Source organism: Drosophila serrata, unplaced genomic scaffold (assembly GCF_035046125.1).
Source record: "Drosophila serrata isolate PLE 108 unplaced genomic scaffold, ASM3504612v1 contig_280, whole genome shotgun sequence".
NCBI classification, from domain to species: domain Eukaryota; kingdom Metazoa; phylum Arthropoda; class Insecta; order Diptera; family Drosophilidae; genus Drosophila; species Drosophila serrata.
Window position 1 is genome coordinate 305,434 of NW_028257178.1, and position 13,294 is coordinate 318,727.

General features: G+C 40.3%; 1 protein-coding gene across 1 annotated transcript; it reads right to left on the reverse strand.

Annotated features, from left to right (window-relative positions):
• Nucleotides 1–8,677: 8,677 nt before the first annotated feature.
• Naxd (NAD(P)HX dehydratase) lies at nt 8,678–10,074 on the reverse strand. The gene is made up of 2 exons (XM_020958652.2): nt 9,711–10,074; nt 8,678–9,341 (listed from the first exon to the last, which is right to left on the reverse strand). The coding sequence occupies exons 1-2, from the start codon at nt 10,035–10,037 to the stop codon at nt 8,778–8,780; spliced, it is 891 nt and encodes a 296-aa protein (XP_020814311.1). The 5' UTR covers nt 10,038–10,074; the 3' UTR covers nt 8,678–8,777.
• Between the last annotated feature and the right edge of the window lie 3,220 nt (nt 10,075–13,294).

Sequence of the window (13,294 nt, forward strand, 5' to 3'; positions counted from 1 at the left end):
AACTACTGACAAATTTCGATATGGCTTCATTCATGGTGTTAAAAGTGCCAGCCTGCATGATAAGTTTTACCTTATCAATTGCGCAATTCTTTGATATGGCTTTTACTGCAGACTGTGTGGAATAACTTCTGGCTAACGCTAGTGGAAGGCCGTCCGTTATATATGCACTTTCCAAAGCTTTTGTCATCTGCTCAACCTCTGTTGTATATTGGTTAGCAGTTTTATTGCGTTGCTGTAGGTTCATCAACTTGGCTGTTAATACCTCTACAGTTTCGCCTTTGACATTGCTTTTTATTCCGGAAATGAGTTCTGTTATTGTTGTTTCATTTCCTACCAAGTTTCTGGCGACACCTTTTAGCTTTGTTTTTATTATTGAAATAGCTAATTGCTCGTGTTCGCCTTTTATCGATTCTATTATTTCAAGTGCATCGAGAAAACTTGTTAAATTTTCTGCTTTACCATCGAATGGTGGTATAAGCTTAGATGCAGTGTTTATAAAATCGATATTTGATTGTGCCATGTTGATATATTTTTCTTCAACTATGCTCGAGCTACTGTCTGAGTCTATTGACTTGTCAAATTCAGACATTAATATAGCTGGGATAGTGAGATTGTTAATATCTTCCTCGTCAAGACCGTGTTGGTCAATATCAATAACTTCTTTAGACTCTGATTCTTCACCAGTTTCAATCGAAGTATTGAGAATATTCGGTATAGTTATTTCCAGCTCAAACTTTTGTCTAATGGCCGTTAAATTAGATCGTAGTCTGATCAAATACTTTGATACTTGTGACCAGTGATCTTGAGTGAATCTATCTTTATGTTCGTATATTAGTGTTCGTGCTTCATTGAAGCATTTGACTAATACTTCTACGTGTTTCTCAACTGTAGTTTTTTGTATAGGCCTATTCTGTGTTAGAGACTTGTATGATTTATCGAATTCTGATCTAATGTTTGATAGTTCTTTTGTTAATTCATTCCATTCCATTATAGTATGGTTATGAATTAGTTTTTGACACCATCATAACATTTACTCTATTTAACGTTGGGTGCTATCTATTCTTTATCTACTTTTGATTTTTTTTTTGCTATTTGTGTGGTCATACATATATATTATGGTTCAATTATATTTATTTATTTTTATTTCATTTTCTTTATTATTTTTTTTTTTACTTATTTAGGTACATTTCGCTATATTTTGCTTAGATAATAATTGTTGGATGTGTGCTTGTTCTGATTTATAAAGAAAAAATTTTTTTTTTAAATTTTGTCCAAGTCATTCGCTCGGCTCATATACCTTTTCTTTAGGCATCTGTTGTGTAGTTTATATATTTTGTAAAAACAATTGGCGCACATTATAACAACAATTATTACTAGCATTATATTTACAAATTCCATATCAATTTCGTTTGATTGTACCTTATTTATTACGTTAGCAGTGGAGTCCACTGACTTAACGTCTACTAAACCCATTGTGGTTTCGCAAAAATTATTTTTATAATTATACTTATCATTTACTTCGTTACTGAATTTACTTATAGCGTTACTTTTCATCTAATCTTGCTTTTTTTTTTTGTTTCATTTGTAATGTTTGTATATTTTTTTCAGTTTTTTCAAACTTATTCGAACTCTTCGAATTTACATCAGACTTATTCCTACGTCATACCCAAATCAAACTTAATTATCAGTCGTAGCCTAAACGAAAATTATCTTTTTTTAGATTTTCATCGTGTTAAGCCAGTTTACTCGCCAGGTCCTGACGGAATTCCTGGCTGTGTGCTCAGGTATTGTGCCGACGCCCTGTGTTATCCCCTTCTGAAATTATTTACCTTTTCCTTAGAAACCTTTTTACTTTTCCCTTATTTGAAAGTAATCGTTTATTATTCCTCTCCACAAAAAAGGTACCAAATTGGATGCCAGCAATTATAGAGAAATCCCTAAGTTGTCGGCTATCCCTAAACTATTCGAAAACTTTATTACTCCTGACTTGCAGCACCTTCGTAGATCAGTTATTTCTCTATGTCAACATGGTTTTATTAAGCGAAGATCAACAAAAACAAATCTTTTGGAGCTCTCTTCCTATATTTTAAAGGGCTTCCATAATTATTTTCAGACAGATGTAATCTATACTGCTTTCAGTAAAGCATTTGACTCGTAAGAAAACTCGATTTAATGTATTTTCCAAACAAATAATTTATCCCAAAAGGTAGCCATTTGGGACTCTAATTGATAAGACTATTAATAAATAACCTGCCCAAAGTCTTTACTAACTTCAGAGTGCTTATGTACGCTGATGACGTCAAGCTTTGTGTGCAATATAATGACGTTGCCTGCCAGTCGGATTTACAAACAGATCTCAATAATTTTCAAACTTGGTGCCGTGTAAACTTATTAAACTTAAATGGCTCGAAATGTAAGCTAATGACATTATCTCGTGGCGTGTCTAAGCTTGCTGCTCTTTGGAAATAATTATACAGTTGATGATTTAGGCGTCCGCTTGGCCTCAAAACTTTACTTTATTGATCATATACTGTCTATGGTGAATAGAGCCAGGGGTGTGCTTGGATTTGTTAAACGGTGGTCGAAGGAATTCAATGACCCCTATGTCACTAAATCCTTATATACCTCTTTAGTTCGTCCTATCTTAGAATGCGGATGCTGCGTTCGGAGTCCTCAGTTCGGCGTCACTTTTTACTTTTCGCTCCACTCGGTTTAAATTGGGATGTAAACCAAAGATTAATTTCCTATTCAAATAGAATCCTCTTAATAAATTTTCCGTCCTTAGCCAATCGTAAAACGATGATAGGAATAACCTTTATTTATAACCTTATCCATGGTGATGTGGAAAGTGCTGACTTGTTGAGTCAGCTCAATTTCCATGTACCAAGTTGAAATACTAAATCCTATATCGTATGAACCGATTTCCACGGTTCTACGGCATTCGTTGGAATGATCTCGGAGTCCGTGAGGTTAGGAGCAAGGAAAATTAAAGAAAAATTTCAACGAAAAAACGGGAAATTCATCGCTAATATATAGCATTTACTACAAACCAATATATCAAGTAGTCGTTTCCTCACATTTCAATTGGAAGCAATAAAATAAAGTTTTGTTCAACTTCAACAACAGGCATTTGTCTTTAAGGTGGTAGGTTAGGTTAGGTTGAACCGGACGGCCCTCCTGAGAAGGCCAGTATGGACATGGCCAGTATTATCTCATGGACCTGGGGAATCATACGCGGTGTTGAAGTCCTTTAGGATCGCGTTAGTTTTTTCAAGGACCTGCCGTCCTCTTGGAGGATCTAGGTGCTTTACTCTTGCCTACGTTAGGGCTGGGCACTCATAGATGAGATGCTCCAAGATTTCGGGTGTCTCGCATTTCCAGCAGTTGCTGCTGTTGGTATTGTCCAGCTTGACTGCATGCGCGGCAGCCAGGCAGTGACCCGTAGGCATTCCCACTAATAGTCTGCAGTCTTTTCGGGATAGATGCAGTACGTAGTGGCTAAGTTTGTCATTGCGCTCTTTGCACATAATTTTAGTTGTTTTGCAAGCCGCGGAGTTTCCTCTACACCTTTTTGTAGTATGTGCAGTGAAATAAGATCACCCACTTATGCCAGACGCTAAGTCAGCATTCCCATGCTGACCGCTATCAGCCAGTTATGCTGCACTCTAAGCCAGCATTCCCACGCTGACCGAGTGCAATATATATATATATACGCCCATATGACTCTCTCTCCCTTTAACATAATCTATATATATAAAAATGCTCTGTTCGTGTCTACTTCCTTTATAGACTTGACAAGTTCTGAACCGTTTAAGCCCAAATTTTTACACAACATGCTTTGAGGTTCTAGCTCGGTTATTGTCTACTTTTGATGTTGATAGCTTATCTGCGTTTGCGAATATATCCGTTTTTTTCGCGTTTCCCAGTGCCCCTACTGCTGCGCCCTCTACAGGCAGCCAGCTGAATCGAAGCATTTCCTGTCAAACATCCCCAACATATTGACAGAAGAAATTGGAGATTACAATTTTATTTTTTTGTTCAGGTTCAGTAAGAAACGAAGTCATGCCACCCAAGAAGTCGAGTTTGGGTCGTCGTACTCGCAATACAGAAGCAAAAAGACGTAAGATTACGAATATGACTGACGAAGAACGGGCCTCCATCCGAGAGACTGAGCGGCTGAGAGCAATGCAGATGCACAACGCGGAATCAGCAAATCAGAAAGACGAGCAGATAGGCTTGAGAGAAAACGATTGAGAGTTAGGCAGTCGCGTTCTGGAGCAATCGATTTGATTAACTCTCAAAATAATAAACGCGACAGGGCAAGGGTAGCTGAAGCTTGGATGCTCCAGGAGGAACGGGGAAAACATTCCTCATTACATTGATTCTGGCTACGGTTCGAGCTAACAAGGACATAGCTTTAGCTCTTGCTTCATCTGGAATCGCTGCGACATTGTTACCTGGTGGGAGGACTGCTCATTCAGCGCTGAAGTTGCCGTTGAACATGCAAATCATCGAGACTCCTACGTGCAACATTTCCAGAGCATCTGGCATGGGAAAAGTATTGCAAAGATGTAAACTCATTGTTTGGGATGAATGCACGATGGCACACAAAAAATCGCTGGAGGCTCTCGATCGATAATTGCGGGATTTGCGTGGAGCAGTCCAACCATTTGGGAATGCGTTAATATTGCTCGCAGGGGATTTCAGGCAAATGTTGCCTGTGATTTCCCGTTCGACACCAGCTGACGAGATAAATGCTTGCCTAAAATATTCTATATTGTGGCAACATGTACATTACAGTTGAAGACGAATATGCGTGTCAAGTTACAGAACGATGACTCAGCCGACGTATTCTCACGAAAGCTACTGGACATTAGGAACGGAAAGCTGCCAGTCAATGAGACGTCGAGAAAAATAGTATTGCCCGAGAATTTCTGTAATTTAGTTACATCGAAGGAAGGACTTATCCAAAAAGTGTTCCCCGACATCTGAATAAATTATTGGAATCACGATTGGCTCAGTGGACGTGCGATTCTCGTTAAGTATTACAGAATTAAATGAATTTGAAAATTATTCTTTTTTGTTTTACTTATTTCTTATGCGTTCAACCACAATATGCCACAGAGAAACGTGGCAGGGTACAGCTAGTATATAATATATATATTCAGCTGCGCTTTCGCCGGTGCAAACGGCAGTGCCATTATTATGTACTTAGGCTAAGTTCACCAAACTATTTTGAATAAAGAATATTCTGCAACTTACTACTTATGAGCACAGACGGGCTAACCAATTTTTCTAATAAATATATCTATACATGGGGAGTGTGACCTATTACTAGATTTTAGCTAGTACGTCCGCCCGCTTTGGAGCGTTCTTACAGAGACTGCGACGTTTCCTTCCTTTGCAAGTTCGTCTGCGGTTTGGTCTCCATCTATGCCCTGGTGACTGGGAATCCAATAGATCCGCACTGGCGTTGTCATGCCTAGGATATCTAGTGCGTCCTTGCTTGCCAGTACATTTTTGGAACTGACCGCTGACGATTGCATGGATCTAACTGCCGCCTGACTGTCTACGAACAGGTTTACCGCCTCACATGAGCGGGCTATTTTCTGCGCAAGCTCTGCCGCCTTTCTGATGGTGACGACTTCCGCCTGAAATATGCGGAGCCCGCTCCAATTCCTCCTTCCATCTTGGAGCAGTCAGTGTATATGTTGAGGTATCGAACATGCTCCTGAACCGATTTCCAGTCTTCAGGTCCCATGAATGTTGATGTTTTCACATCCGGGCAAGTTCTAGGAGTCATGTAGTGACACTTCTTATGGTTCGACCATTGAGCTGTGCCCGTATCCTTTTGTCCACATGTTTCCTAGCGCTACTAGGCGTTTCCTTTCCCGAGGTTAGTTGCTTGTGGATGTTCAGGGGATCAATTCCAAGTATCGTCCCTAGAGCTTTTTTGGGGGTTGGCCTCAGCGCCCCAGGTATGCAGAGCAGTGCCTGCCGCTGGGTTCTCTTCATAAGCTTTTTGTACGTCCTCTTTTCCATGGCTTGCCACCACACTAAGACCCCGTATAGCATAGTCGACGCACCACCGATATGTAGACCCAGTGCATCAGAGCGGGTGAGGCCCCATGTGCTGCTGAGCATCTTCTTGGATGCATACAGCGCAATGGTGGCCTTTTTCACCTTGTCTAGTACATTGGGTTTCCATGCCAGCTTGCTTCCAGTACAGTGCCACGGTATTTGACTTGTGTTTTCGGGGTAAGCTTGGTTGTATTTTTTTTGGGGGGATCCATGGCGGTACCTTGTATCTCTTAGTGAAGAGAATGAGGTTCGTCTTATCCGCATTGCTACTGAGTCCTACCGTGACAATTATGCTTATGTGGTCAGCATAGGCTGTTATCTTCGGGGCCTTCCTCTCGAACCTTCTGATGATGTCGTCGGCCACTAGATTTCATAGGAGGGGCGATAGGATTCCGATTGCGGCGTGCCTCTGTGCGCTCCTTTCACCATGGAAGCGGTGCCCCAATACGATTGTACCCGTCAACAACTTAATTCATTTCCTATCCAAAAGTTGATGGCGGGGTGCGTGTTGGTCGCTCCTAGCGCATCTATTATTGCGTCTGTGCTTACATTGTTGAATTCTCCGGATATGTCTACAAAGACTCTGAACGCATACTCCGTGTTGTGCAGGGCTCTCTCAATGGTTTCCGTCTCCACTGATTTCCCTTTTGTGTATTCATGCAGGTTGATTAACAGCAATCTGCCCACATTGTTTCTGATGTATAGGTCCAGTGGCAGTATAAATTGCGTATAGTTATGTAGTGATGACTTTTTTGGGATGAATGGGATTAGTTCCCTGTCCACCACCTCCAGCTTGGCCTCGTCCCGCTTCCATGTGGCCGATCGTTTGCGTCAGCCACTTTCTCGTCGGGTCATCCATACACTTTAGGATTTTGACCCCAATAAGCCGAGTCATCATCGAATGTTGGTATGGGCGCTACAGGGTCTTCCTCCATCCGTGTAATCAATGAATCAACGAGCCTCGGTCATCTTGCCATTCTCATCGATCCTACTACTACGGCACCCGTGCGGTCTTTGCGTCGTTTTAGTGGCAGGAGCGTTACAACTGACGCGACCTGCCCCCGTCAATTCAAAGATGTGACCGCTGGCGAGACGCAGAGAGGATTGCTCCCCTCCGTTCCCGCCGGTGTTTTTATGTCTGTCGCCAGGCGCCTGTGTGTTTCATTTCCTCCGGCGTTTAAGCGGCATAAATTAAATCGAAGCCTTAGATAGACACATCCGCCACTACATTACCATTGTACGGAGTAATACATTGCCCATTGCCCAGCCGGAGCCCTCACGTAGGGTTCAGCTGGAGGATTTTTGCCAGCCAGGTGGTAAGTTGAAATGTGTTAATTATGTGGATTGTGCCTTAAATTCATCAGAAAATGCTCTATTAAGACAACGCGTGATTACACGAAGATCATTGGTATCATACAATCGCTTGGCATTCCCTTATGATCCCACTAAGAACTACAGTGAAGTTGAAAATATAAATATTGGACCAATAACGACTATATGCCAATATTGCAATGCATTAAAATTCAAAAGAGAAAATGCTGGATCCATTAATTTTAAAATATAAAAAAAAAATGTTCTTCATCTTTTAATCACCAAACGAAATTTTATATAAAACGAAGCCATGTGGTGGCGAAACGGTGTTCGTCGGGCTTGCTGTGTGCCGATTATCATGCTCCGAAATATAAATCAGCCGAAACTCTGCAACGGTACGCGACTTGCAGTCAAGAAATTGATGAACAACGTAGTAGAAGCAACGATCATAACTGGTCCTTTCAAAGGTGAGGATGTCCTCATTCCTAGGATTCCTCTGATACACCGTTTCAGTTCAAGAGATTCCAGTTTCCCATTCGTTTGGCGTTCGAAATGACCTTTAATAAAGCTCAAGGTCAATCTCTGGAGTTGTGTGGTCTCGATTTGGATGCAGATTGTTTTTCACACGGATAATTATATGTTGCGTGTTCCCGTGTCGGAAAATCAGATAGTCTTTATATTTACGCGGAGAATGGAGAAACGAAGAATATTGCATACCCACAATTATTACAGAATTAAATGAATTTGAAAATTATTCTTTTTTGTTTGACTTATTTCTTATGCGTTCACCACAAAATGCCACAGAGAAACTTGTCAGGGTACAGCTAGTTATGAATATGAAGCAAGTTTTAAACGTATTTATTGTAAAATAAATTAATTAATTCTAAATGAATTGCTTAGGTCGAAACCATAGGGATGGTTGCAGCCGTTCCCACAGACTTTCCCAAGCAGTAGGCCACCAGGAGGCGAGCGAGTGGGCGTAACGAGCAGCAGCCTCCATCTCGCAGCAGCGCTTGCGATGTTAGTCTAGTCTAGTCCGAGTGTCTTACCCTCGTTCCGGTACGTCCGTCCCTTAACCCGTTTGATAGCACGTGAAATTAAAAATGGTTTATTATATGACGATAAGATAAACAGTACCTATGTGCTGTGGTCTACTCCTCTTATACCATTCAAGCCATACCCGGGACGCACTACGTGCTTCACAGCTAGCTACCGCCCTCCAACTCTCGTCCTTACGCTGTCTATCCTATCAAGAATGGCACTTTAATTTTAATAAAAGAGCAAATTCGTCAACATTACTTTTATTGTAAGTGTAATTTCAAAACACTTCGATAATTTTTAACTAGGAAAAATTATATAATATGCAAAATATACTACATTTTATATCAGCTTTCAAAATCATTCCGGAAAACTGTATATATTTCATTTATCATATCACTTGCAACAGTACTACGACCCAACTTTTGGAATGAAGCGTAGTTCAATCGTTTAATAAAATAGCTTGATGCGCATGCTGCAAGATATACAGGGTTAGGTTGATTTGACTGTAACGACCAGTACAAAAATGTAGCTAGTGATCCACTAAGTAAATCGCCTTGTCCACCACATCTTCTCCCGGAACCACCACTAGGCATAATGTAAATTTCATTGGTTTGGGAAATGTAAATTTTATCATTTAAGCCTTTTTCAAGAATTACTATTCCATCTCCGAGGAGTGATATTTTATGTCGTGTAACATTAATATCTTCTCCAAATAGTCTCCGGAATTCAATGGCATTTGGAGTCAATATGACATTACTATGCCCATAAATTAAATCGATATTATCATTCAGAATGAACAATCCGTCGGCATCGATAACAATTGGTTTTTTTGCACTGAGACACAATTTTAGTAAATTAGTTGCTGTCTCTATAATTTTCGGATCCCGACCTAATCCAGGTCCAAACACCTGAAGAAAAAGCAAATATAAATGTAGGGTCTTTTTTGATATTCAATACAAACACATTTTTTCATGTACCCTGCAGTACGAAATGTCATCAATAGGCAACTGTCATCAACGTGCAGACTGCTACTTCTACCGAGTCGACGATCTGCCCACGAAGGTAGTCTTGTCGGCAGTGTATAATTGTATCGTGGCTCGGCCGATGATGAATTGTTGATGAATAATTGATTAATTGTTGATGACAGCCTAGGACATGCCCATATTAAATTCATAACTACATAACATTAATCGATGAATCATCAACAACACCGCCTTAACTGTTGATGAATAACTGATGAATGGTACTGCAGGGTACGTACATACATATGTACTCACAATAACATGTAGTCGTTCCAACCATGGGAGGATTTTATCCACAGCATCTGGGCAATCTAGTACTGGATGAACTATAAGATCGGGGCTGTAAGTTTTAATGGCAGTTGACGCATTTGAATGACAGAATACATGCGCCAAATCAGCACCAACTTTTAGTGAAGATATAGCCGCGAAATAAGGCGCACCAGTATATTCTAAAGAACCTCCGATTACCCCAATGCATCCACATTGTCCTTTATATTTGTTACATGTAGATTTTGGAACTACAGTTTTGAACAATGATAATAACTTCGCAATGTTCACCGGAATACCTTTAGTTGCTGACATGTTTGAAGTTTATTTTTCAATATGGCGATGGTACTATATATCGATATAATTTGTTTGAGAAGCAGTTCGATATATCGATGTTTAATTATTGTTTATTATAATCCTAGTCAGAAGCAGGTCAGGATGATCAAGACTAAAAGAATTTTTCATTTTCTAAAATAAGTTTCAAAAAAATCGATGTCAAACACGCGCAAATGAAACAAATGTTGTTTTTATCAAAAAAAGGCATAAAAAATGGCATGTTTTGTTTTGATGTCAATCTATTAAACAAAGGGATTTTGCTTTGACTTTTGCTTTCTAATATCACATAGAAAACCCAAAGAGTAAATAAAAAGTGGAAAAGGACATATGCGATCATCAATATTCGTACAATTTTAGTTTGAATTATCGCTTTCCAAACTGTCGCGTGCGACCGGGACTAAAATTGAATTTAAAAAATAACTACTTAATATTTTAAAATCAAACAAAACAAATTATGAAGAGAATTCATTGCGTAATTCATTAAAATTTATTTTACTACAATTTTTCATCACGTTTCGCTGAAATCAGAGCTTAAACTTGTTTTTTGCAAATGTAACTTCTATTTTTGTCGCGTGCGAACGCAGTACATTTTAGTGAATATCTTGAAAACAAACAAGGGTTCAAAATCGACCTTAGCACCAATTATAGTGCTAACCAAGAGCTATACGTTTCAATTTTTATAAAATTAAAATAAAGTCTTGGCACATTAATAATATAATTAAAAATAAAGAAAAAAAGAACAATATAAAGGGACTCAAGCACTTTAAAAATGTAAACAAACTAAAATCAAAACAAACAAACACATCGATATGCACATGTATACATCAGCTGTTTTTTGGTAGAATTATACAAGGTAGTCTCGTCGGCAAGACTTAAGAAGCTAGCGGAGGAGAAGCACCTTAAAACATTTGGCCTCAAACGGCCCCACGACAATTACTCCCTCTTTAGGGTCCCTAATCCCTGCTGGAGCTCCAAGAGAAATCTAGGGACAGGGGTTCACGACCAAAAGAAAACAAAACAAAAGGTCAAGGAAACACCATTACCGGCTTCTTCCCCGTTCCCCCTTTGGTCACAGCTCCTGTGTTGCACCAATCCCGGACCCGGGATACGGCCAAGCGGAAAACAGAGACAACCTTACAAATACAGAGACACAAAATACGAACTAAACTATCCTAACCTAATTGAAATTTAAATTCAAATTTAACTCCGGTAGGGCCCTCCACCCGGAACGGACTCACCGGACTAGCCCTTGGCGGCTTCGGCGTCGGAGCGGGCGGCACGCTGTCCTGGCGACTCTGTCCTGGCGCATCTGGGTTCTCAACTCGGACGGCGCTGAAGCGGCGGCACGGGCGGTGCTAAGGCGGGGCACTGGCGGCGGCACTGGGCAGCGCGGAGGCGGTGTCCACGGATCGGCACTGAAGCGGCGGCACTGGGCAGCGCGGAGGCGGTGTCCACGGATCGGCACTGAAGCGGCGGCACTGGCGGTGCTAAGGTGGCGTGGGCGGCGGCGCTGCGGCTCCCAACTCGGACGGCGCTGAAGTGGCGGCACGGGCGGTACTAAGGCGGCACGCTGCGGCTCTGGGCTCTCAGCTCGGGCGGCGGCACTGGGCACCGCGGAGGCGGTGTCCACGGATCGGCACTGAAGCGGCGGCACTGGGCAGCGCGGAGGCGGTGTCCACGGATCGGCACGCGCGCACTCTTAGGCAGTCAACGGTTAAGATTTTTTTCCTTTTCGAAAAATAACCTCGCGCCACGTTTCTTTCCAAAAATTGACTCCCCGTTTTTTTTCTCCTGCACCTCCCTTTATTGCCTCCGTTCCCAAAGCTCCACGCCGTTACCTTTTTTTCTTTCCTCCTTGCCCTTCCGAGAGAAAGGAAGCACTCCCCTATTCATTACTCACAACAAGTGCGAGTGAGAGGAGTCTGCGAAGCAAGTGCGAGTGAAACGACAAAAGAGCTTTTAGTTTAACCCTTAGATAGTCCATGGGGGTTAAATTGTTCATATATAGTAAAAAGAGTTGAAGTGTTTTATAATTTAATATTTAATAGTTTTGAATTTGAAATTAATTAATTAATTAATTTTTGTTTATGTATACCTATTTTTTTTTTAATTCTTAATTTTAAAATATATTCGAATCTTAAAGTAAAATTTTTTTATATCTAAATTAATGTTTATATTCATAGCACCTATTAATAGTTTCTGCTTAACGTTTTTTGTAGTACTAAAATAATCAAAAACTATATCTAAAAAAACAATGTCCAGCTCCTTAATTTCCTCCCACAATGTCCACTTGGTTAAACATTTTGGTGCTTTTATCAATTTTACTCCATGCACGTGCTTCCGACAGAAATTGCAGAACGACATCTCACACAAGGGTTAATAGTAAAAAAAAATCGTCCGCACACAACCTATTCCTTTGACAAACGAGAACGCACTGACAAAAAGCCGAACGGTTAGGCAGCCGACGAGACTACCTTGTATAATTGTATCATGCTCAAATGTATCCTACCACTACGAAAAACGAAGACGCACTGAACTAAAATCCGACTGCTTTGAATGCCGAAGTGACTAGCTTCGCGATTGTATCGTGGTCAGAAGTTTGCAACGCAGTGAAGGGTAAATTTCCGACTCTTTGAATTTATATAAGTAGAAACGAACCGGATCCGACGAATATATCATATATGCCATAGAAACGATTGAAAAACTTTTGAAAAAAATAATAACTTTTACAGTTTTTAAAACATATATTTTCATCAAATTTAACATATAGGAATTTTTTAATATATATAGTAAAATAAATTGAAAGTAGGCATTATTTCATGGTTTTTTAAAAAAAAAACATTATTATTCTTTATAAATATTTATTATATATATTGTATTAATTATTTACGATGTAATTTCAGTATGCAACAATATAAAAACTTCGGCGTGCCAAAGTTACCTGCCTTTCTTGTTTTCCTTCATGTAGACCAGCTAGATTCATAATTGGTTGTGTCTTTCCCACAGTCCATCATTTTCTGTACTTGAAGGACTCGGATTTCCACAGATCACCATCCGCTGCCAACTGAACATCAGTGGCTTATTCAATACAAACAAAGAGGATATTCCCTATACCATATATGTAGATGGGAAACTTCACTATCGCACAATCGGGGTATCGGATTTTTATACTTCGTTTTTATGCGTATGCTAAGCAAGGCTGGACTAATAATCAGTAACCGCAAGACTACAAGCGA

Excerpts from the sequence above, each read along its gene's own strand:
- Naxd (XM_020958652.2), bottom strand. The coding sequence starts at position 10,037 with ATGTCAGCAACTAAAGGTATTCCGGTGAACATTGCGAAGTTATTATCA. Across the intron at positions 9,342-9,710 it reads TGGAACGACTACATGTTATT|GTGTTTGGACCTGGATTAGG; the intron begins GTGAGTACATAT and ends CTTTTTCTTCAG.